Source organism: Bombus fervidus, chromosome 4, assembly GCF_041682495.2.
Source record: "Bombus fervidus isolate BK054 chromosome 4, iyBomFerv1, whole genome shotgun sequence".
NCBI lineage: Eukaryota > Metazoa > Arthropoda > Insecta > Hymenoptera > Apidae > Bombus > Bombus fervidus.
Genome location: NC_091520.1, coordinates 5412650 through 5439627, shown reverse-complemented (window position 1 = coordinate 5439627; position 26978 = coordinate 5412650). Strand labels below are relative to the sequence as shown.

General features: G+C 35.3%; 1 protein-coding gene across 1 annotated transcript in view; it reads right to left on the bottom strand.

The window, feature by feature from the left end:
* Positions 1-10538: 10538 nt before the first annotated feature.
* Positions 10539-26978, bottom strand: part of LOC139986575 (uncharacterized) — a 38250-nt gene continuing 21810 nt past the window's right edge. The window contains exons 2-6 of the mRNA XM_072002002.1: positions 11791-12197; positions 11616-11715; positions 11451-11552; positions 10696-10851; positions 10539-10610 (exon numbers count right to left, since the gene is read on the bottom strand). Coding sequence (XP_071858103.1) covers positions 10539-10610; positions 10696-10851; positions 11451-11552; positions 11616-11715; positions 11791-12197 — 837 coding nt within the window. The remainder of the gene's footprint in view (positions 10611-10695; positions 10852-11450; positions 11553-11615; positions 11716-11790; positions 12198-26978) is intronic.

Genomic DNA, 26978 nt, shown 5'->3' with positions numbered 1-26978 from the left:
ACCGTAGCATTTCGAATAGTAGCTGGCATACCCCAAGTCCTCGTCCTCTGCTGTTCACCATCTACACTTTTTTTTTTTTTTTTTTTTTTTTATACGTGGGAAAATCCTCATGGACGCCTGGCCGCCCTCTGGGGGCGGCGGGTAGTGTCGGACTCTTACCGACTAAAACCCCACGGTGGTCTTCATGACGCTTGTCATGAGTGTCCCGGTTCCTTTCTTTAGATATGCTACCACAACATTCCTTCGCCGTCGTCTCCCTTTTTTGTTGTGGGAGGCATCCTGGTTAAGTTTGGAAGCGAGGGGGCCAATTCGGACGACGATTCGGGCAACGATTTGGACAAACTGTAACAGTCTGAAATCATTTGCGAATAAGCGTGATTTAATTTTCGGAGTAGGTAAATGGTTTATCGAGTTATCGGAGTGTCGTCATCAAATCGAACATCATAACCGCAAACAAAATAAAGTAGCGGACGGGCTGGACCGGAATCGGATAGAATCAAGTGAAGATACTCCGTTAGAGGATTTACTGGTTCAGGAGAGATCCAGAAATTTTGCGTATTCGCGATGTTCTAAAGGCAGGAGATCTAAGTGTACAGCGTATATAAAAAGTAAGTGTAGAAGCCACTGTAGTTCTACACCTCCGGATCGTCGAAGATTTGTAAAAAGAAATTCATGCAAAATTGACTCCGAACATGATTTTCAAGGTCGAAATATTTTTATTGCAACGTATTCTACTTATCATACGGAACGAAAGTTTCAAAGAAACCATGACTCCTTCTTCTGGAAAAAAATATTAAAGCTTTAATAATTCTTAAATTAGCTTTATTCACAATGCATTTACATTTTGCAGTCAAATATAGGGAAAATAGCACCTACTGTTGCACATAGATACCATTTACAATTAAATTACCATATCTTTCATTCTTTTTCTGTTTCTTCCTTTTTTCTTTTTGTCTATTTAAAAAGAACTTGTATTTCTACATTTCCGCCAAGTTTTTCTCCAAGATTACACAGAGATTTTGTATGGTACACCACTTTTAACTGTATGTTGTACCTATTTAACGGATGTAATTTGTCCATTTGAACTGTAAATAGTTTCTTCTCTGAAAGGAAAAAGTACATTGCCGTCAAATTTGATGAACCAGAAAGTCGCATGTGAAGGGTACATCTGCACAATAACCGCGGTGATTGAAATTTTTCGTTTAAAAATTGGTGAACCTGTCGATTATGGTCATGTGGAGCACTATCGTAAATAAAATAGATAAAGTGATGACTTGGCATGATATAATTTCACACAATTCGCTTAGGAAACATAAGCATAAAAATCGCAAATATATATGTATATTTTTTTATTATTTAATTTGTACTTTACAGTTTGTCCAGCTGAACATTCGGTAAATAAATCGCAAATATGTTAAACTTTTTACAATATACAATACCACAGATGTAGGCAAAAAGATGGGGTCAATAATATGATTTCCAATAATTTTTCCCCATATGTTTGCGGTGAATCGTCCATGATTAAATATTTCAACCATTGCATGTTGCTTTCTGTAAGTCTAAAATTTGGTTGATTCAGAATGCTACAACTTGAAAAACTGCTTCCTTTACGTTGGATTGTTAAGATTCTTATGATCAAAGTGGAGAATTTGTTCCGGGAAATCTTTCATGGTAATTTTGTCTAATGCTTTCACGATGTCCATGAAGAGGTTCTACACTATACCTCCTTTTCTATTACTAGTAGAATTCCATTGACGAGCCTGTGCATTTGCTCTATCGTAGAGTGTTTGTTTCTGAATCCAAATTGGTAATCTGGTATTAATTTTTCTTTCTCTATTGTTGGTTTTAAGGAATCGTATATTATTTTTTCTAGTATTTTGGAAAACACAGGAAGTAGTGATGTTTTCTGTAAGATGCAGTTTGGTGTGGGTCCTTGCCTGGCTTAGGCAACATTATGATCCGTGCCAGTTTCTATAGATTAGGAAAGTATTGGATTCTTAAGCTTGCATTAAATATTATTGTCATTAATCGCATTGTTTTTGGGGGAAAGTTTTTCAACATTTTACTATTGATCAGGTCGATTCCTGATGCTTGATTGTTTTTTGTTTTCTTGATTATAATTCTAATTTCTTGTACTATTGTATTAGGTATGGTGTGGTGTTTGTTAGTTAGTGGTATTAGTAATTTGCGCATCTTCGTTTGAATGACATTTGAATTTACTGTTGTTAATATTATATGGACTAAATGTGTTACAAAGGTGATTGGAAAATTCCTCAGCTTGCACTTCGTTGCTTCTGGTCCATGTGTTGTCTGCTTTTTTTATTGCTGGGGTTAGTTTTATTGGCTTCTTTATTTTGTTCCTGGCATTCCATAGAGAGTAGTTGGCATTCTCGTGCGCAGAGAGTATCTCTATGAATTTTGAGAATTCGTTATTGTTATGATCTTTTATTTTACTTTTTATTTCCTTTGCAGGTTTCTTTAGATGTTTTTTGTTTTCACGTGTTCTATGTTTTTGCCATTTTGCTCTCGCTTTCCTTTTTTCTCTGATTTTGTCAAGGATGCCTGTTGAAATTATTTTTGTTTGCCTGTTGTTTGATTCATAATTAGTAGTTGCCCATGCTACTTCTTGTATAATTTCTGTCAATGTTGCCACTGCCTGTTCAATGTGTTCGAGTGTTTTTAGTGGAATATTGCAGTTGATTTTGCTCTCAATTAGTTCTTTAAATGTTTGCCATTTGGTGGTTTTATTACAAAGCGACTCTGGATTATTATAAAGTATTGGTTTGCTTGTGTATTCTATTATTATCGGTGTATGATCGGAGCTAAACTCAAGACTGAGTGTCATTTTTAATTTGTTTGCATTTAGAGTCCTTTTATAACTGCAAAATCAAGCAAGTCAGGAATTTTGTTTCGATCTGTCGCGCAGTATGTTGGCCTTATTGTGGATAATATGTTAAGATTACTAGTTTTAATATATTTTTCTAGTGTTCTACCTCGAGGTGTGTTAATTCTTGAACCCCATAGCATGTACTTTCCATTGAAGTATCCCGCTGCGATTTATTTGTCACCTAAGAATTGAAAATACTGTTCCCATTTTTGTAATGCCATTTTGTGTCGCGGTGGTGCATATACTATAGACATCTGGTTGAAGTAATTGTTGTTAGTTTGTATTGTAACAGTGGTTGCTTGAACGTATTCCTGACTAATTTGCCTATGTAAGTGGTGTTTGATATCGTTTCTTATATTTGAGGATGACTGATAGAAGAACGAGTGGATGAATTTGTAATAGAAAAAATACAATAGAAGCGACAGAGAGCACATTCATATATTTATAGCAAAGGAAATTATCAAAACATAATTTATATTCAAGTGCACAATAATATGGACCTCTCCTTATTTAGAATATTTTTTGTTTCCCTAAATTCTATTTCCTGCGTATCAGCGGGTCCAGGTGACGGATATACAAAAGTAAAGATGTAGAGTTTTTCTTAAAGTAATTACTTGAACACTTATTATCACTGCGGCCCCTCCGTGTGCTTTTCCTGAGGGGTGTTTGGTATCATATGGTATTTTTAGTGTAATATGGTATTTTTGTGTTGCTTTTTGGTGTGAAACGTGTTTCTTAAACAAGTAATATGTCAGTATTATTGTTATACAGAAATGTTTTAGTTTCGAGGGCCCGTTGTTGTAGACCATTGGAGTTCTAAGCTGCTATTTTCAGCGTGTCCATTTCTATTTTTTACTCAACATGTTTATAAGTAGTTGTAGCATGACTGTAATTTGTTGTGTTTGTTGTTTGAATACTGCATTTTGTTCGCCTATCATTTTTGTTAGTATTTCAGTGTTTCTGTTGGATTGCTTGAGCAGTTCCTTGATTTCTGTAGCGTCATTGTTGTTGTTGTTTTGGTTTTGGTTGTTTAAGGGTGGTGCTTGATTAGTTTCTTGTGCATAACTTCGGCTACCAAAGGTGTTGATGTTTCCATGGTTAGTGTTCGATACGTTTTGTGCATTTGGTGTTGTCTCTGGTTCTGCAATTTCTTCTTGTGAGGGATAGTTGCAGTATGTTCTGCTTCGAAGCGATGGAAGCAGTTTTCGTTGTAGTTGTTTTCTGACTTCGCAGCCTTTATAGGTGGCTGGGTGGTTTCCCTTACGGTTATAGCATTTCACTTCGCCTATTTTTCCTGCGTATGGACAGTTTGTTCTTAGATGGTTTTTTGCACATTTGACGCACGCCCGGTTTCTGTTGCAGTAGTTTTTTTGTGTGATCATATTCCTGACACCGTATGCATTGCGTTGTGTCTTTCTTATAACAAAGTTACTCAATTGTTACTATTGTGTTTAGGATTTTTTTAATGTCAAAGATGTGTTTGTTATTAGTTTTGGGTTCAAGTTCTATTAGAAACAGTGGCAATGGCCGTTTCGTATCGTATCTGGTTATATTATTTATTGTCCTTACTTGGTAACCGATTTTTGATAATTCCCCACATATATTTTTTGTGTTTGTTCTTGGGTGTAGTTCTCTAATTACTATTTGGTAGCTTTTTTCTGTTTTGAGCTAGTATATATGATACCCAAGCGTTTTTCTCCTGTAATGCCTGCATCACTTTGCTAAAGATTTCTGAAGTTTTTGTTTGTATTTTTACTTGTTCCAGTTTTAATTGCTTTATGCTGAAGTTTTCTTTTCCAGCAGTGTTGTTCAATAGTTCAATGAATCTATTATTCAATCTATTATTTGGCTATCGATGTAGATTGGTGGTAGTTTAACGATATGAGTTGTGCCTTTCCCTTTTGGGTTCGTATCTACTGCTTCTATTAGTGAACTGAACGAATTTCGGAGTGGGATGTCTTGTAGTCACTGTTGCCTTTCTGTATCTGAAATTTTCATAGCTCTTATGCCTGGTATTATTGTACGCTTTTTGTGTGCTGTTGCTACCTTCCAGTGTTCATCTTCGTTGTAGCTGTTTTCTTCTTGCTTTTGCAACGTTTCCATTTCTTTTGTACATGTAAACTTTATTTATGTAGTATGTTGTACCTTTGCTTGTTATTCTGGTTGGTGGTATTTGCTGTTGCATTTTGAAGCTTTACCATTTGACAGTGTTTGTTATCGTTTTGTTCACCTAAATTTACTGCTTGTTGCAATTTTACAGAACTCGTTGTAAATGTTACAACTTGTCAGGTGAGAATTTCCAACTTAACAAGAAGAGCAGATGTGCTGTCCGTGTCGTAAACTGAGGATCACCCAAAATCTCGAACAAATAGAATACAGCGTACTCGTAGACATATATGTAAAGTTCCCACTATCACTAATGTTAATAAAAGCGAACAAACGAAATATATAGTGGCGCAAACAACAACACTGTAAATGTATTTGCCAATAAGATAGAAGCTCCTGCAATTGCAACGACGAATCATAAAATATCAACGCGCTCAGGCAGAATCATAAAACCATCCAATTGTCTGCTAGAAGATTAAAGTCTTCAGAAGGCATCAATGTTAAAAATGAAAGAACTTTTCATTCAGAAGAGGGTTGCTATATAGTGAATATAGATCCGTAGCGGCACATGAGTCATAGGACGATTCGAATCGAGAGTGACTCATGTTGTTGTTTTGCCTCGGAGTATTAACACCGTTACGATGTACGAAATGTAATAATAAACAAACTCTGGACAAAACAATATCGCCGCTACGTGCAACCGTCAACCGGAATTAATTTCAAATTTTCCGGTTGTTTTATTCGACCAGTCGCGGGGAGATGCGATCGCGAGGAAGCGCGTCAACGGGAGTCGTAAATTTCCGTTACGATTAGGATAATTGACACCATGAACAGATCGATCCCCTTATTCCTTTTAGGATAATAGGGGTGGTTGAGTTGGTATAACACTGCGGTTAACAAGTTATAAGATATATATTTCCACCAACTTTGTACAGTAGATAGTTACGCCGTTGCGTAACGTGTAAGTGTAGTAGATAAATGATTGACGGGTGAAGACCCGGTATAGCGACGTTGACTGTTCTCAGGTTAGAGAATCAGTGTAGAGATGCTGACTGATCTATAGGCGAAATCGAGTCCGGTAGATATGTTGACTGTCCTGTCGTTAAAAAACAAGTCCAGAGTTGAGACGTTGATTGTACGAATGTCGTAGATCCAGTGCAGAGATGTTGACTGATCAGTAGTTGACTAGGCAGTGAAGTCCGGTGACGATGTTGTCGCTGAGGGAAGGCTTATTGCGATTCGCTTAATTATGTGTACACAGCTGATGGACGCCTCGACCGTAGGGAGTCACCGGACGTAACACCGGTACTTGCTTATTTATGCAGTTTGCTTGAACTTTTTAATTATCCTACGAGAAGGTAATTGTTTATAGCGAGCATGGGCATGTATGGGAACACTGAGTGCTTGAGACTAGAATGTGAATCTACAATACAGGATGTTCGGCTACTGATTTTACATTTTAATTTATTTATATTTTAAGGGGCGATTCTTGACACGAAAATAAGACGAAAATTAAGAAAAAAATAATTGTGTTTTCGGCTTTGTCTTTTAGTTATTAGAATTTTAAAATTGGCCAAAATATCCGTGTACACGAGCAAATCTCCTTACACGAACGAAAGGAAGTCAGCCTAAGCGGCGGGGCGCACAATGATTCTCAATCCGAACGACACATAAGCGATAGCCTACCTCTTACAAGTCGTAGAGAAGAAGGCTATTCAGAGACATAAATAATCCCGCGCGATGGTTTGCAAAAGAAATGGTAGATTGAAAATTAAACTTGTTTATTCATGGAAATCCATAAGAGCATATGAAAAACCGCCCTATGATATTTCTGAGTAGGGAGGATTATTGTTTCTTCTAATCCTTTGCTTCCACGAGTGTTCACAGCAAAATCACACGCTCACAACATAGAAAAGAAGCACAACTATCGCATTTATTATTTTTTTGAAGCAAATATTTTGACTATATTCGTGGAATAATACAAAATATTAATTTGATATTTTGTAGGAACTGTTGAAAAACCGACTATAAGTTTTTTAATAAATATTCATTTTTCATCACAAATTGTCAAATTAATATCTTATATTATTCCACGAATTTTCTTTTGATTTTCTCTGGTTGCCGTTGACTCGGCCTTCATTAACACTAAATCGCCTACCTTGTATTTTCTCGAAGCAAGCCGCCCCTTATCGAACTGTCGTCTTTGGAACTGTCTATTTTTTTCGAGTAACGTTACAACGTCTGCATCTGCTTCTTGTCTACTTACTGTTTCATTCAGGTCGAAAACGAATTTCTCGTGTTACTGGGCATCCAAATAACCCTATGACCTTGTGATTAAGAACGATATTGTACGGAGTTCGCCTCTTTATTCTATGCTGAGAATTATTTATCGTTCATTGCACTTGACACAATTTCTTGTTCCAATCTTCCCCGATAATTGAATCAGTTATCGCTGATAAAAAATTAAAAAATACGCTATACTTGACCATTCGCTCGTAATGCGCTTATCGCTATTTTAATATATCGAGTCTTCGCATATTTACGGAATTCTTCAAAAATATACGCCGTAAATGCTGCCCTTCTGTCCGTAATTATACGACCAGATTTGCCATAGTGAGATATCAACTCGGGCACGATTCGCAAAATGGACTGTACTCCTGTGTCCGTGACTGCTTTCAAGACTACGTGTTTGCTATAACCACAAATAATAGTTGTTACATGTCGGTTTCCTAACTCTGCAATGATTCCGGGTGGTCTATATGTACCGTGTGGAATGGTGTGTTACTCTTCTTGAGCGGATTCAGATAGCCAAGATACAGACAACAAGAATGCTTATTTTCCGACACTTCATATGCAAATAATTTATGCATCGATTGATATAATTCGTGATACAGGTTCGTATTTCCGGAAAATAATATTCCTTTTTTGCTTTATCAAGAATTTTGTCTATTTCAATGCTTGATAAGCCTTTGATCTAATACGACTTGATAACATAGATCCTCAGATACGTATAATCGGTAACGTCCATTAGCTATCCTAAAGACCATGTGCGTTATACATGATGAATTTCGAGTCGGTTTCGCTACGCTAAAATCGTGGTCGTTATAGCGTTGTCATTCAATGAGTGCTATCCTAAACTGGTAATGCCATAACATCTACTGCCTCTTTTGCTTCGACCGAACTTCTACTCAGCTCGTCCGCTACTTCGTTTCTTTCAACGTACTTGTTGTACTCAATTGCATAATTGAATTCCGTGAACCTGATAAATCATCTCTCAATATGCAGATTGAAATCTTCTTTGTTCTTTCGAACATTTCCAAACTATTACAGTCAGTACAGATTACGAAGGGAATCCCGATCAAATAAATTCTAAGTTTTTCGACTGCGTTAACTATAGCAAGAGCGTCCAACACATACAAATGATATCGTGCTTCCTTTGCCTTTGAAGTAATGCAGCGCCTAAACCCGACATGCACGTTCTGTATGGATTTCTACTTCCGTGCGATGATCGTATATTACGAAGAAGGGTTTTGATTTCGTTAAATGCTTCGGCCTGTTCCTGTCGCCAAGAGATTTTCGCATCCTTATGCAACAAATCGGTGAATGGCTGCTTTAATTGACGGAAGTAAATCACTAAACCTGAAAAGTCTTCTAAATTGTGATTGTTTATCGGCTGTGGGAAAACGTTGTCATTAACTAGCTTCCGCTTATCCGTAGATACACCGAAAAATCAACGTATCAATTGCTATAATAAATACCATGCTTAAATTTCTTTCTTTTTAACTTTTTCTACATGAAAGGAACGTTCGAAAGATTAGTATTTTATAGTGCAAGGGCGCCAACCTGTATTCGGTGTATGATCAAGTTCTTATAATATTTTTCTTGAGCAATAAATTTTGAATAAAAAGTTGGTAAGTACATATTCTTACGCTAATAAAAATTTGTAATCTTCTAAATATGGAATTCTCATAAAATAATTGTTGCATATTATTCGTTTTTAATGAATACAAGTCTTGAAACATTTTTCGATCACGTTAAATGATTCAAAACTTTTTGTGTGTCAAGTCTATTATATATTTATATACATATCATTTCATTGTAAAGATAATTTAATGTAGAATATTGTGTACTACTACTGTACTTCTCTAATTTATAGTATTATATTAGAAATACTATAATATTATTATTATTTCAAATGTAACTAACATTCCATTTTTTTAATGTAATCGATACGATAATGTAGTAAAATAAGTTTTATAATAAGTATTAAAGAAGTGAATGCGGTCCACATTATATCATGTTTTATTAATCGGAAAAATCTCACCAGTATGTTTAAAAACATTCACACAAAAACAAGTAAAATTAAAGAAATTATGACAGTATTATTAATTATTAAGCCATGAAATCTCGTCAAAGAATCACGTCGCGTGTCGCAGTGTTCGACCTCTCGCAGAAAGACACAGACGCGGTAGAGCGCGCCAACGAGAGTCGTAAATTCTCGTTACGATACGATGATGATGCCACGAATCCGCCGATCTTCTATTTCGATTAAGATAATAGGAGTGGTTGAAATGATTATAACACTGAGTTAATTGGTTAAATATACACTTTATTCCAGCAACCTTTCCTCGAAGAATAAAAAGTGAAGAGATGACCAACAACTTGAAATGTATGAAGTTATGTTTTGTTCGCGAAAGTGGTATTTATACGAAACTAGCGATACCAACGGTAGTTTGCTGGTGGAGTTTGACCGTTGAACATGGGAGAAATCCGTTTTTCCCATTTTTTACCGGATTGAATAATAACTCTAAGGAACTTCTTGACTTGAAAGATGTCTTGTAGCAATCAAGGGTCTTGACGGTAAAGTAAAAAATGTTTAATTTTATGGCCTTTCTTTAGGATTATTGCGGTCCGACTAATTATATTTGTACAAGTGTACCAACTGGTGGCCGTCTTGACCGAGGGATGGATTCTGGTTTATGTAGAGGGTAACGGGACGTAACATACCTTATGCTTGACCGGCTCCGACCAACATAACAGAGGCATAGGAATAACGTATACTTAGATATAGGCAGAATGGACAACACGAAGAGCACCCCACACTAAGTATCCTACAATCAAATTGTTAAAAATGAGCTCTTTTTATCTGAAATTTGAAATATAACATTGCTAATAAACAGTAGAATATCGATGTGACTTAATTTCATTGTTCTTCAGATTCTTAATTAGAAGATGATTAGGAAACCTTGGCAGTTGCTAAACGCCTTTTTTTCATAAAGATATTATTATCCCAACATACACTTTATACATCGCTAAATGCATTTCAAAATACGTCGTAAGTTCATAATATTAGAAATAATGAAGCGGGTCAAAGAAAATATTGCAAAACTTTTTGTTCTAACATCGATTTCTCTTGAATAAAAAGGAATTATAATCTTGATATATGTTCATCTTTGTTGATATGTTATTGGTAGCGGAATTTGCTCCTCTTTTTCAACCATGATTATTACAATAAAGGCTTCTCCATATTATTAGAAGATGATATTTATTGTGCTGAATTATTTGCTGATAATAAGATGCGCAAAGAGGTGAAGATGGAGAAAGCATTGGACAGGTACTGAAATAATACGAATTTAGTATTCGTTATCATTGAATAATTCATTCAGTATAATTATTGACATCCGAATTTTAATTTGCCTTACCGAACAATAATAACGCAAAGAAAGTTCTGGCACTAGATAAGTGATGGAAATAATCACTGGTTTTTGATATACCAATACGTTTAATAGATCCTTTTGCATTTCTAAACTCTGTTCATACCAAGTTATGTCGTACACACTCTGTGATACGTTTGCGCTCTAAATACCATGGAAGATTGACTGAGTTTACGAAAATATAACCCATAAAATACATACAGTCAGAAACGGAAGTCTACATATACCTCGAATTTTGTACATCTAACTTACTAAAAAAACTGAAAATGTACTTTGTCACAAAATTATTTGTATTTAGCTATTAATACAATCTATTATTAACTTATTTTTAAAAAGAATTTTAAAAGCCAAAACATTTAACTCATCAAAATCTTGGATTAAATCTACATCAGAAATGATAAAACTTTTAACTTTTTCAATGTCAAAGGAGACAGCGGTACATTATGGATGTTTACCTATGTCAGGTTATGATCTATTGGTCCTACAAGATATTAGTATAATATTAAGCCTATTATTATTACATGTAAATATAACAAATGTATGTAATTCTATTGTATTTTATAGGATTTTTATTTCTTCTTTCTTATTAAAGATGAAACCGAATAAAGTGTGTTACATTTTTACAATATGTTTTAATCTGTTAAAAAATTCATAAAGAACGTTTTTAGTATAATATTTTATATTTAAGGTGTATATGTAAACTTTTATCATTGACTGTATAAATGATATAGAACATGATTTACCATATCCTTCATGTGATCGGCTGGCCACGCGTACATATAAACTTCCGTGAGTACAGTGAGACATGCGGCCATGAACTGCATTTTCACAATTAATGGTGGGTTCTGCTTGTAAATTGCATTATAAATTAACTACATTGTATGTTTAATATCATAAGTATGACTTACCATGAATACTATAATACAAGACAAAGTTATAGTAAATGTTGTTACTATTGTAGTATAAAGTAGTAGGAAACGAAAAGAATTGATCACTTCGTTTGCATATCTATAATAAAAATCCATTTACGATGAATGAAAATGTACTATTTAGCCTATATGTCGCGGAAAATATTACACTAACCTCCTTAAAAGTAATTGTTTCTTTACGCAAGTGATCACCATATCAATATTTGAACTTTTTTTGAATTCCACGGCCAAACATTCGAATCTTGCAGCCGTAAACCAAAGTAAAAGCGCACCAGATATGCATAGACATATATTTGCAGCGCATTGACAGCAAACAAAAGATTGATGCAAATATACTATAGCATTTACAGGCGTATAATTAACGTTAAATGGATATTCTGCATCTAATGGAAAAGAAGTTGACAAGATTACTGGTCCTAGCAAAAAGATAGTCACAGTCACGTATGCGAATAACATGCAACTTCCGTAAAGGATGCTACATTTTGCAATATACTTGCAGAAAATTTCTCTTTCGTATTGTTGCGCCTCTTTGACATAGGTCACCATTTCTCCGATTACACGCTGTAACCCATAGTGAAAATATATACTCGTGTAATGACGAACATACAAAGTCCGTACAGAACAGGATATAACAAGAATCAGTCCGATAAAAGGAATAACACGTAAAAGCGGATACGACGTAATTCCTTATGAAAATATAAGAAAAAGATATAGAATAAAATTTTTTGTAACGTTACGTTCCTTCGACTGGCGTATAACGCGTGTCGTGTTTTTATAAATGAAATAAATGAAATTTATAAATGAAATAAATGAAATTTATAAATGAAAAAGATTCTATTTTATCAAGTACAAAATCGTTGAAAATTTTATCCTTGTTGTTGGATACATAGCTGTGCCTGTTTAATTGTCGCAATATGAACCTTTAACAACGTATTTCGTTCACAATTCCTCAAATGCCTGATTAATTGCTCATACTAACTGATCCCGACTTTCGATATCTGCACTTATTCTGTAATGTGTCTTCGCAACTAAAAGTCTAGGCGTGTTAGATGTGAAAATTTTGAAGGCCAGGCGATTGTTCCTTCGTCGCCTATTCAACAACGATAATTATTGTTTAGAAATCTTTTTAGTACATCGGTAAAGTGTGTATTAAAGCACTATCATGCTGGAAGATCAGTCGTTGTCGAATACGATGAGGCACATCGTCTAACAATGTTGACAAGTTCTCACGAAGAAAATTTCAGTAAATCTATTCCGTTAAAGAATATAGCAAAAAGTACGATCCGATTATGTGATTACCGACTATTCCAACCTAAATGTTAACACTCAACTTTGCTGGAAATGAGTTTCTCGTGTTTCATAAGGAATTGTGGAGGACCATAGATTTGTAATATGGACATTGTAGGCACTATCTTTGCAAAATTGTGGACATATGCATATGTCACTTGTCCATAAAATGTACGACATAAATTGTGGATTACAATTATGTTGTTCAAATAAACCAATGCAAAAATGCCATTCGTGGTACGTCATCACTCATGCATGCACAATGCATACACTCGTGTAGTATGATACGGATGCATTCTATTATCATGTAATATGCGACGGATGGTATTTTCACTGACGTCATAATTACAAGACGATGAAGTTACACTAATTGCAGAATTGTTGTCAATATTTTCCAAAACATTGTCTTCAATAAGTGTTCGTCGACACACACGACCGCAATCTCGACGCCAAGATGCGAAAGATTCAAGTTCTAAACGACTTCGCCATATTCTTTGAATAGTTCCTATATCAGGAACACGTTGATTAGGATATCGCTCTCTGCAATAGCGAACAGTAGTTGATAAATTACCATTACAAGTTCTTAAAGAACAGATCACGTTGACGCAATGTATTTAGTCTTGTAACTTATCATCGTGTATTTGAACAAAAAATGATTGTTCGGCATAGGTTACGTGTTATATGTCGCTCGACGGATCGTAATTTTACCATAACTTCCAAACTCGATTTTCTTGAAAACTAAGTCGAGAATAAAACAAATTTATTCTATGTTTTTTTCTGACATTTCATAAGCTTTTACATGTCATTCCGTCGGATCCTGTATATTAACGAAATTATAGATTTTGAATTTTCAACCAGTATCTTTCAATTAACTTAAATATTAAAAATATGACAGCAAATAACTTTAAAGCCATTTTTTAGGGACATAAACTTACGAATAATTATTTATTTACTTTTGAAAATCTTCTAAAATGGTCTTAAGGCCAGGAAAAACGAGTCTATATGGAAAAATATAATACAATGTAAGCGATGAAGAACACAGTAATCCCCAAATCAAGGATATTGTGGTAAATTTTTTAATGGCAATAATCAATAAACGAATCCTCAAATGCAATTTTTGGATTGTTCATTTTATGTTACACTAGCTGCTCGTCCGCGGCATCGTCCGCACAGTATTTATTTTTATAGCAATATATGTTTATTACTTTCTGTTTGAATATCATTTAGGAATTGAATTATCTCTGATGAGGAGTTCATATGTCGAATTTCACGTCCTAACTTTAGAAATTCATGGGGTATGGACATCCTTTAAAAAAAAAGCTACCCCGCTTTACCTTTTTAGGACAGGTATTTCCAAAAGTCCTGTCTCATTTTATGTCTACGTCATAGAATAAGTATGCTCTTCAAATTTCGCTTTTTTAGGTACAACGATTTGGACTGGACTTTCATGAGTGAATCAGAAACTTTTGTATTTTATATATATTTGTAGATTATAGATTATAGCGTGTATAAAAGTAATCTTTAAATTTCATGTCATCCGTTACAAAACACGCTGTAACTTTTTTAATTTCATTTTCTGGTTCAATCTATCAATCTATTTTTATACATTAATTTCCCTTACACGTGAAAATTAATTAACGATTCGTGTTATGTACTTACTTCTATTAATATTCGGATACTTCACTATCTTTATATTTGTCACTTTCTGTATGAGACGCTGATCTAAATATCATGATGCGTATTCTACGAAAATACAAACCGTGTATTGTAGCTTGCAAATATGTGAACAATTTCTTCGTAACAAAGAACATTTAATTATATAATAGACTTTTAATAAAAAATTGTCTTATTTTCATGTTATAATAATATTTGGACATCTGTTTATGTCTTCCAATGTAACGGTACTTATAATTAGAAACAGCTCGAACTGCGAAAAAAATTTATTTTGAATAATTATTTTGTATAATTAACGTCAAAGGAAGTTATTACCAGTGTTTTTATAATACGTTTAGAAATTTAAAATGTCACAAAAAGGCAAAAATTTTCGTTTTAATAAAAGAGGCAACTTGTTACTTATCATAAAGAAAAATGTAAAAGTTATCGTGGAATAGTAAATAGATATTATTGGGAGATATGAAGAAGAGACAGAGAGGATAACTTCCTTTTTGTTTAAAATCTATTAAAGGTTGTTGTTAGGGGTAAATTGTTTACGTATTTTCAAGCTGTAATAAATAATTCATATTGTCGTAGAATAAACAGCACGATATTTAAATCATCTCTTCTTACAAAAAGCAACAAATATGAAGACAGTGCTCTAAAGACTAATGTGAATAACTGTATGAGTGTGTATAAGTTTAATCTCTGAGCAATAGATTCAAATCAGGAAAAACTGTTTCTCAAGGTAGTCGGAACTTCCTAAAATAGAACTAAATATTTTTATCGCGTGATAGCTGTGGTCAGAGTGAATCCAACGATCTATGATACTACAATTTTTATATAACCTTGAATATTTAAGATTTATATAAGATAGGCAATTGAAGAAAATTGTGAAAAAGCGATGATAGGAAATGATATCCACCAACCCCAATACGTTTCTTTAAACGGTTAATGAGTGATTCCCTAATTCTCCTTATAACATGGACATTGATATTACACATACGATTATAATATGGTCTTTCACGTTTTACAGTATCGTTGGTATGTTGTTGCAAACTATTGATATTTCATTACTAACATTTAATCGTACTCTATAAAAAGAAAATCTAAATGTATAAGATCTAGAGAACGTGGTCATCGAATACATATCTGCATCACGACGAATCTAGCGTTGCAGAAATTTTTGTCCTAGTATTTGTTAGGCGATAGATGCATTGTGAGCTGGACATCCGCTGAAATCACATTCGATACTTTTAAAGTATAGAAATGTCTTCTAACAATTCAAATAGTTCATTAGTTAAACTATCTACATATATTTTTGGCCAGTTACAGCGCTATCGATGAATAAAGGGTTCAATAGTTGTTATCACAAAGGATATCATGCCATACATTAATGCTTCGTACTGAATATATATATAAGTCGGGTTGGCGTTAACACTTGGGTTTGGGGCGTGTAAAGAATCTGCGCCAGGGTCGTTCATCGTCGGTGTACAATCGATGATATCTTTTATTGTCACAAATACAAGATAAACTACTGATCTCAATACTCGAACAATAATGATAATGATCGTGGAGTCGGTATAGCGAATCCACGGCCCACGGGATAACTGATCTACTTTACTTCAAAGTCTAAGTCGAACTCGACTTACTCCTCGTGATACAAGGATCGCTTGATTAACTCTTTGTTAAGACGTAGATTATTCACTGGTCGTACAAACACACTAGGTATCTAACTAATGAGACTGTAAGAAAAGGAATGCCTTTCCGTCGCAACGACGCTGCAGGGGAAAACTATGGTGGGATGTGCCTAAGGGTACGAGGTCATCGGATTCGTCAAAGAAAGCCTCCGCTCGGAGGGAGAGGGAAATAGACGTTGCTGTTAATTGGTTAATCTCCATGTTGGCGGTTAGAAAAGGATGCTAGCCACTCTTGAGAGAGAGTTCCTAGCGGGAAGCGTCGTACGTGAGGAAAGCAGATCTCCCGTATCTTGCCGCAATAGGTGACAGATATACGGGCTGATATAATAAAGACTGTTTGCCAATCTAAAGGACTTTAGTTAACCAGATCCTAAGATTTGTAACGGTTCCTCAGGCTATCTGAACATAAACTGCGAATGATGCGTCGGCATCTAGCGATTATCTTACCCAAAGAATGGGGTCTGTGTGTAACCGCTGAAATGTTTCATTGTCAAGTGTCGGTACGGCCAATTCTTTAAAGGAAAGCTATGTAACTTCATATCTCTGTTAGGTGGAACGTTCATCCCGTGACCGTGGCTACACTCGGCGACCGGTCGTCGCCTCGAGCCCAAGCTCATTGTCTCAAGTTTCGAATGGCTGTGTTTGGGTTATTTCGTGAATGCTATTGAGGTTTTTCCAAGTAATTCCAACGGGTGACCCCGGTGTCCTTTCATCTCCGACATATATATATACTGATATGATATACATATGCTGATTTCTGATGTTGATAACAGTAAATAAATTACTTCTCTTTTAGAAACTTTACTGTGTAAGCAATAAACATTTGCTGATCTTTCAAGGTCTATATCTAACAAAAACTAATTAATCCTTTTGTTCCAGAACAGAGAATAATCGAAATGATAACATGTGTTCCGTAGCGATTCTAGAGAGTAAACGCAAAAGTGAACAGATAAACAGAGTGAGAAATCGAATATTAAATAGGTTATAAGTATTCGTATATCTAGAAGTCGCATCAACGGCGTTTATTGTCCAAAATACAACAAGGAAGTTGAGGCACGTGTCCTCCATCGATAGATACCTCCAACAGTAGCAGCGTGACTACAACTTTGCTTTCTACAACTCAATACTACTGATAGTCAGTATAGGGCAGTACAATTATCCTAATAGACAATATATGCAACATATACAAGCACCGCTATGTCAAATACTATCAACAACCGTAACATAATGGGACAGTGGTTAGTGCAAGTAGAACCTTCACTAACATAGAGGCATGAAGAGTGTCAAATGGATATGGATTCCATTCTCCCGGGAATAATGTAACAACAGATAAAAACTTGCAAAAATAATAGAAACATAGATATAGAATAAATAAAAATTCGCCAAGGAAGGAAACAATTCGTACAAGATGGAGATAACAATGATAATTATGTAGAAAATCTCAACAGATTTTCACTGCTGAGCGAAAACGGACGAACGCAAGAGATTGAAATTAACAGAAATATCAATATATGCTGGACAACATCAAAACTGTCCTTACGGAAAAAGAATACGTCTATAAAATAGCAGTAGCGGGCACTATCAATATAAATACAAAAACGCCTATTTAAAGGTAATTCATCTCATAAAACAAAACAAAATAGCATTCCACACATATTGGTCACGCCAAGAGAGGTCCTATAGAGTAGTAACCAAAAATTTATATAGATCCGTTCCAATTACGGCTATAAAAGAATAATTAGGGAAAAAAGGACTTACAATTCGAAATGTTACTAATATCCACAGCTGAAAAATCAAAGATCCATTCCCATTATTTTTTGTGAATCAAGAATCAGATTTTTTAATTTATTACTTAATAGGTAAATAAAATTTTGCTCAGTATTGATTGCAAAAGAAGAGAAATTTAACATTAGAACTACCACGTCGGTCAAAACGGATAATTTTATTTTAAAATTCCTACTTTATGTTACATTTTTTCTCCGCAATGATGTAATGACTTTTGCAGGGATAGCTAAAGGAATAATATAATAAACTTTAATTTTGTTTTATTCATTTAGAATGAAAGTAATTTTGTATCATGTATACCAGTATCGGTCAAATTGACTTGTCATTCTGTAGAGCACAGTCGTTGGAATAAGACCTGATTTCTCGTTTTATAAAACATATTTTACAAGCTTTGAAAATGTAAACAATTGGAAACATCCGAATTGTTGCAATAATTGAAAAGGATACCAATGGAATGCTCTGATATCGAGGATAGTGAATTCTCTGAGTGTGAAGGAAGCGAACCAGGGGAAAGAGAAATTGAAATTTGTAGTGATAACAGTAATAGTGACATTAGTAACAAAGAAAGTAAGTCCTCAGAAAGTGAGTCAGAGAACATTTTGAATGTACGCAAAAGAAGACATGCTCGTGTGCTTTCAAGTTCTGAAAGTGAAACTGAGAATGTACAAGCTAGTCCAATGAAATTGCTGTAAACGGAACCAGGTGGGAAACAATTCAAGAAGGGTCAGCTTTTGGGAGATTACCCTTGCACAATATATTCAAAGACACATCCGGCTCACAGGATATGCAAAAAAAGTATCATGTAAGATAAAGTAATTAGCGCAGTTTCCTTCCTGATCGACAGCCATATGTTGCAACGTATATCTTGCACCGAATCAGAAGCCTTTCGAGTTTTGGGTAAAAAATAGATCCTTACAGAAACAAAATTGAAAACATTCCTTAGAATATTGTACGGAGAGCGTACGAAGCGAAAAATTTGAAACTTTCATATTTGAAATAACTAAAAATTGTATTTGGAATACAAAATGGGGACCAAGTTTCTTTTCCAGTACAATGAGTCGGAATGAGTTTGTTGAAATATTGACATTTATTCGATTTGACCAAAAAGATGATAGAACTCAACTTTTGAAAAATGATAAATTTGCACTAATATCATCCGTATGGGATAAGTTTATTGAAAACAACCAGAATTGCTATAAATCTGATGCAAATATTACAATAGACGAGCTACTTTTCCCAACCAAAGCCAGATGCAGGTTTACGTAATATTTACCGAATAAATCCGACAAATTCGGAATTAAATTTTGGCTGGCATCTGATGTTCAAACAAAGTATGTTGTAAATGGATTTCCTTATTTAGGAAAAGCGAAAAGGGCCTACCTGAAACGGTCTAATTTTATAATAAAACAAAATTTGGGGTAGATATAGCAGACCAAATGGCAAAAAAGTATAGCGTGAAATCGGGATCAAGAAGATGGCCACTTCAAGTATTTTTTAATATTTTAGATTTAACTGGCATAATTGCCTGGATTTTATATAAGAAAACCACAGGTGAGCAGATATCCAGAAAAGATTTTGTAAATTCGGCCAGTCGCGGGGAGACGCGTTCGCGAGGAGGCGCGTCAACGGGAGTCGTAAATTTCCGTTACGATTGTATCAATCGACACCACGAGCAGGTCGATCCCCGTATTTCTTTTGGGATAATAGGGGTAGTTCAGTTGGAATAAAACTGTAGTCTACAGTTTTATTAATATATATATTTATTTCTATTTTGCATGGATACACACTCTCATACACAAGCGAAGTCGGTGAATTTGATTACTTAGACGGAACGTGGAGTTAGGATGAACGCCCGATTGTCGTACGAACAGTTGACTTGACTGTCGCGAGGGCTTGAAGAGCCAAAGGAACCCGGGAGATGTGTGGCACAGACTGGCCTAGACTCGACTCACAGTTCGTTCTTTCGCCATTTCAGGAGTGGGAGACTTTCTACCGTCTTAGGTAGTGGATGATATTGTTTTTTGGGATGAAGTCCCTTTTTTCTTTGTATACACATCCGCTCTTTCCGTATGGCAGATACCTGTTTTATTCGTGATTGTTACCAGCACGTAATAAATTCCAGGTAGTGGTGAATAGCCCGCTGTAAACGTAAAGTACTTTTTAGGACTCTACGTCCCGTAATTTTAGTGCAGACCAATTGACCCATCTATATACGTTAGACATTAAACTATCGTTAGAGTATATGGTGAGTCCTTGGGTCTGTAGAAGGTCAGAATAACGGTACGAGGGCCATTAACAGTCAGGTAATAAGGGCTGACTTGTTGGCCGCTTCATACGGCGTAACAGATTTTATGTTTCAATTAGTAGAATGTTTGCGAAAAATGCACACAGAAGAAAGTTTACGTTTGTAAGAAATGTAATTTAATCTAATGTAATGTAATCTAATAATTTAAATTATATTTGTATTTTATTTATTCTATTACGCTTATTATTATATTACTATATTATACTTCTTATATTTACCAATGGAAATTTATTTTAACATTCTTGTTACCAAAGGTTTTGGTACTGAATATTCTTCATTATTGTACTTATTGTTATTATTAAAGTTGTTATTATATAGTTTTTATGATCTCAGAACATGGAGTTCCTTTTGTAAGGATAATAATAGATCAATAAATATAAAAATATTCTATTATTACGTTTTTTTTAAAGATCAGTCATTTCGACCGGCTTTGGTAGAGATAGCTACGTCTCAAATGCCGGTAGTTCTAGTGTTAATGTATGTAATTAGTTTTTTTACAGGTGGTCGCATGAAAGATATACGAAAATCATTATTATTTTATTTAATGGAACCATCACAAATAATTTTCGTTGCATTATTATTTTTCGAGATAGATAAGTGTAGTTCACTTTTTAAGTGTAATTACATATTGCTTTTGCATCATTTGATCGTGTGTTTCAAGACGAGTTCATCGATCTTTCATGTATTTTAATTAATTTTTGAAATACTGAGCTTATAAATTTACTGGCTTTTAAGAAAAAACGCTGCTGTATAGGAAGCCCCACTTGTGGTTTTGTTAGGACCTGGAATGCTATTGAGAAGGATACTTATTTATATTTATATTATATTTGTTGTAGTTTTTACTCGGAAATGAGAACAGAAAGATAATTATAATAAGTTGTTGATACGGACTTTTCGTATTTATTTCAGGAGACAATGTTTAATAAATGGCATTTAAAACGGGAACAAGACAAGGCGTGTTTCTTATTTCAGCAGTGTTTTTTTGCAAAAACCAATAAATTTAAATGTCCCGTGTCTGGATAGTTAATTGAAGTTGATACACGGAAGGTCTACATGAAAGGTTAATGAATTCATCTTGGAGAGTACTATCGAATCGTGCGAAGAAAAATATACAGTTTCAGTTAAAATATATTCTTTGCCTTTATATACGTTTTTGTGAAAAGAGTGTGTATCAATCCTTATGTCAAAATCGTTTTTGTATCTGTAATACATCAGGAAGTAAAGGGCTGTCGATAGTTACCGGGGACACCTGCATATATTAAAAGAATATATTCTATGTATATATTGCAATCATTACATTGATATATATATTTAAAAAAGGCATTCTATGAATATATTACAAAAATAAGACATTTATTTCTAAAATAATAAAAACTGATTTCTCCAAAGACAGGATGGTATCTTTTTAATTGAAGTTTTTATGCGTTCATACCTCGTTCTACACTCCTTAGTATCACATCATAAATTAGAAATCAGTATAATCAGCTTTTAACGTGATTCAACTGATACTAAATTACCAGAATAAGAAACATGTAATTTTTTCATATTTTTATTACATCATTACGAGGCAGCTTTAATCGGATTATTGAAATTCGTACGACAAAAATGATACTAAATATGACTATATTTGTATTAACTTCTATATTAATTTTGAGGAGTAAGAAATGGCTTGATTGTGTCCATTCTATATCACTCACAGTGCTTACTTACTTCCCTTACTCTTAGCGTTTGTCTGGTACTCAGAAATTTACCTTTTTGGACACCATTGTGTTTGTTGAGTTTATCAAATGTACAAGAACACTATTTGCGTACATGTTCTTGAATATGTTCAACCGGTGGATACATACCTTAAGGAATACGTGCAAAATCAGTGTTTTCGAAAAATTTTCCCAGTGGGCAGTCCAGAAAAATCCCACCATGGGTGAATGCAATCCAAAATGACCAGAAGCTAAATAATTTAGAAGAAGTGACGACAGAGTATCCAATATACTAAGAGGAGGACTAGAATATATCGAAGCACAATTGGGAGAAATGCGAAGCAGAAGAAGACTGCTACTAGACACCGGAGCAGGAATAAATCTCATCCAGGAATCGATCCTTGAACCTGATGCACGACGAACAACTAAGACACAATTATTTCTTATAGGAAATTATGTACATACCTCATTAGACACAAAGTACTTAAATCTTCAGGATAGCCACACGAATTTACCCATACGATTGTACCCGTTGATTTTCCTTCGTAAGAATATGGAATAATTAGACGACCGTATCTTTTAAAATATCGTTACAATATCGATAATGAGACTCTGACATTGAACGATTTTAGTATTCCTCTTATTGTTAGAAACAAAATTTAGTTGCCCACAAATACTGTTACCACCGCGACAATTATGTTAACCAACTAATCGACGTCTATAAATTTCTTCAATAACAGACTCTGAGTATTAACAGTCGGCCTATGACAAACACAGATCATTAATGACACATGATCACATATTAATGACACAATGATTAAAATTATTGCAACAAAATATCTGCACGAACTACATAAAACAGCAATGCAAAGAAAATATAGAATATAATATAGAAAATAATTTTCGCTTACAGTGATATCATTACGTTATAAGACGATCTACTAGTATCTCATTATCGGATCATAAAATTAATTTGTCAAAGAAGAAAAATATTAATATGAAAGCGTATCGATCTCTAGAAAGCCTCTGTAACGAAGTCAAAAGACAAATTTCAAATTCAACGTACAATTCTTCACTTGTGAGTAAACAAAAATATCATGTCGACTTTCGAGAATTAAACTAAAAAATCAGTATATATTACACTATCAATTATAGAAGACATCGTCGATAATATTGGTAATGCAAAATTCTGTTCCGCACTCGATCTGAAGTCAGGTACTTCCATCAAGTACCCATGCATTCTAAAACCTAGAAAATTTACTGCTTTTCTCACATCTGATGATTACTTACCATATAAACACATGCCTTTCAATACATCCGTCACCTGACAACGCATGATGACAAAAGATTTCATAGGTAACCATTGGTCAGTTTACCTCAACAACGTTATTATTTTATACTATCGAGGCGGAAGTATTGAACAATATAATTATAATCTTTGGTTTTTCAACAGCCTAGCGCGATAGAACGTTCGAAGTACCTTCGCGGCCTAGAACGTGATTGAAAATCCAACTGGATAAATGTGAATATCTTAGGCCTGCGTTAGGATATTTCTGACATGGAGGAGGACGCCAGGCGGCCACACCGAGCCGTCCGCGCCGTGCTTCCCAATTGGGAGGCTTGGAGAGATCAAGGCGGGGTTCCGCTCACCTTCAGGACGACACAGATGCTCGCCGGACACGGGGTCTTCGGTGAGTACCTGCTGAAGATCGGGCGGGAGGTGACGTCCACCTGTCACCACTGCGGGGAAGAGGAGGACACGGCGCAGCACACGCTGGAGTTCTGTCCAGCGTGGGCAGAACCGCGGCGCGTCCTGCAGCTCGACATCGGCGAGAGGTTGGCTCCGGAAGCGGTCGTTGAGGCCATGCTCCGAGGGCCCCGGGAGTTTAACGCTGTCCGCGCCTACTGCGAGGAGGTTATGCAGAGAAAGGAGCGGGCAGAGAGGGACCGGAAGAGAAGAGCCGATCCCAGTAGATCGTCGCATCAACGTCGCAGGGGCTCCGTACGACGCAGGGGCGCGGCGCCGCCGTCGCTGCCTCGGGTGCGTCAGATTAGGGGACGTGGCGCTAGGAGGAGTGGTTCCCCCTAGCTTTCCAACTCAAGCCGGGACGCCTCCCTAGACAACTACAACGGCAGGGAGATAGACGACGAGGTTGCACTCGGTAGTGATTCGCAAGAGACCCCGGGTGCACCTCTGAACGTCGGGATGACCACCGTGGGGTTTTAGTCGGTAGGAGTCCGACACTACACGGTCGTTGCTACGCAGCGCCGAGTGTCCATGAGGATTTCCCCACGATAAAAAAAAAAAAAAAAAAAAAGGATATTTCTGACATGTCATGATCGTGGACGTTGTTAAACTTTCCTTTTTGGCAAAAATTATTCGAAATTTTGTAAAAATCGTGATAGCCGTAAGTTATTTAAAAGAGAAAAACAAATCTTTCGTCTGGACAGATCACGAACGAGTATTTGATACCCTGAAATTAGTCGGTATTAAAGTGTTATAGGTATGTGGCGGCACTCGACAGCAAAATACCACCACTCGATACTAACAAGTGTCGGACGACGGCAGCGCAGTGGTTAGCGCCTTAGGTTACGAACGTTCGGGACCCGGGGTTTTTCAAATCCCGGCGACCGGAGTCCGATATTTTCTTCCACGATTCTTAAATGAGAAGAAAATACAGCAGTACCCCTGCAGCAACATCTACACTCGTAGCAGAACCTGTCTCACGCTACACACTAGCAGTAGCGCACTACCACTACAAAACATATACACCTCAGGTATAATTACTTCTTTCAGGAAACTGTAAGTGAGCGTGCGAGAAATGTCTGAAGAAGCTTAATTTCTTTTCCTTTCCTTCCTTCCTTTCATTCCTTCAAGGATTATAATCATTTTCTGCAGACGATTGACCACGAACTGAATATAATATCCAACGCGACCGGCTTGTCATGGACACGAATACAACGTCACGCGTTAAGTATATTTGGTAGAGAAAAATGGCATATCAATCTTAAAGAAGTGATCGATGCAAAAAGGGACGAACGACATAAAAATATCCGATTTTTATGTACAATAATATATATTATATCTGATTTCACTAACTTCTGATTCATTCGTACGATTCGAAAAACTTCATATACATATGTGACATGTCGTCAATATGTATGTTGCGTACGAATCCACGCTCAAGATATACACACAAAACCTACAGACAACAGACTTTAACATAGATGAGAAAAAAGAAATACAGGACTGTCATAACGCGATATTTGAGAATAAAACAATTGAGAAAGTAAAGATATTGGCTCGATGAAAAAACTTAGAAAAGGATGTTATTAATTACTTAAGGAAATGAGATTAATATCAACGGTACAAACTGATCAAAATACGCGCAAAGGAACAAGTTATTGTTATCGATATACCAAGTGAATCAAACGACTAAGCCCCTTTAACAAAACAATAAATAGAAATAAATATATTCTTTATATTCAGGACTGGCTTCTAATGTATTTAAGTCTTTTTCTCTAATTTTTTCTTTAACTCTACTTTCATCCAAAACGGATTCGATTATTGATTACTCGAGCATAACATTTATACTTTTGTATCCCCAAAACATTACTACTTATTAATCTCTATAACTTACTAATCAAAGAGCAAGCCTAGTTTCATAATTAATTTATGCTTTTAAAGATGCTTTTAATATAAACACATACATTGCATTACAATACAGACTATTGCTTTCCATTCCCAAAGTCACGGTGCTCTTGACAAAACACATGCTATTGTAAAAGAGTTCATACGAAGCTTTTCACTGACAAATCAGAACAATGGGATACATTGTATTTTTTCTTCTACTTATAATTAGCAAGACTGAATCTGAACAATACCAGATGTTGATCTGAACATACGAATCAGGAAGAAATTATACAGTGGAACAATTATAGAAAAACGGTATCTATTAATAGCATTCGTAAGTATGTGCCCTGGAAAATTGAGTAAAATTGGAACAGGACACCTTCGAAGCGATTCGAAGATTTTTAATACTGCGATTATCGGTCATCACTTCGAACATTATTCAATACTTAACTCATTTGACCGGTGACATAGATGTTGAATTATAGCCTTCCCTATATAGTTACCGACGATTCGGTGTTTCAGATTACAATCAAGAAATTCACTCCGTTAGATTGCACGAAATAGTCGTTGATTATAAAACCAAATAATAAATAAACATTCCACATCCATGGACATCAATTTATCCAAAAATAAATTATAATTGAAATTGCATTTTGTTGAGTACAAACTTGTCAAAATATTCCGGTCTCGAATGTATTAAAACTCAAGGAAGTATTGGAAAATCTGAAATTTTGAATTTTGATCGAGCTTAAGTCAAATTAGTTTTTACATACAAGCAGTTCGGCTACAGATGCAAAAATATTTAAGGAACGATTCTCAAAGCCAAAATAAGATGATAATCGAGAATAAAAGAATTGTGTTTTCGATATTGTTTTTTAGTTATTAATAATTATATATCGGTTGAAATATTTCTGTGCATGAGCAAACGGATGATTGTAGGCCTCGTAAAAGCAGCAACGACAGCGATCTTTAAACCGAACGACATATGGGCAGCAGCTTATCTCGTACAAGTCGTACAGAAGAAGATTATTAAAATCGAAGAGGTAACTGATTCCGGACGTCGTTCTGTAAGAAAAATCGTAGATAAAACATTAAACCTACGGAAATCTATAACAGCATATCGAAAAGATTAATGCTTCCTGTAACCTTTTGACTTCACAAATACGTAATAAATAACAGCACATATTAACAATATTCATACAAAGTTCACACACGTACTATGATTATCCAGTTGATGGATGCCCACAGAAAAATCGTAACAAAAAGGTAATAGTTTCGTGT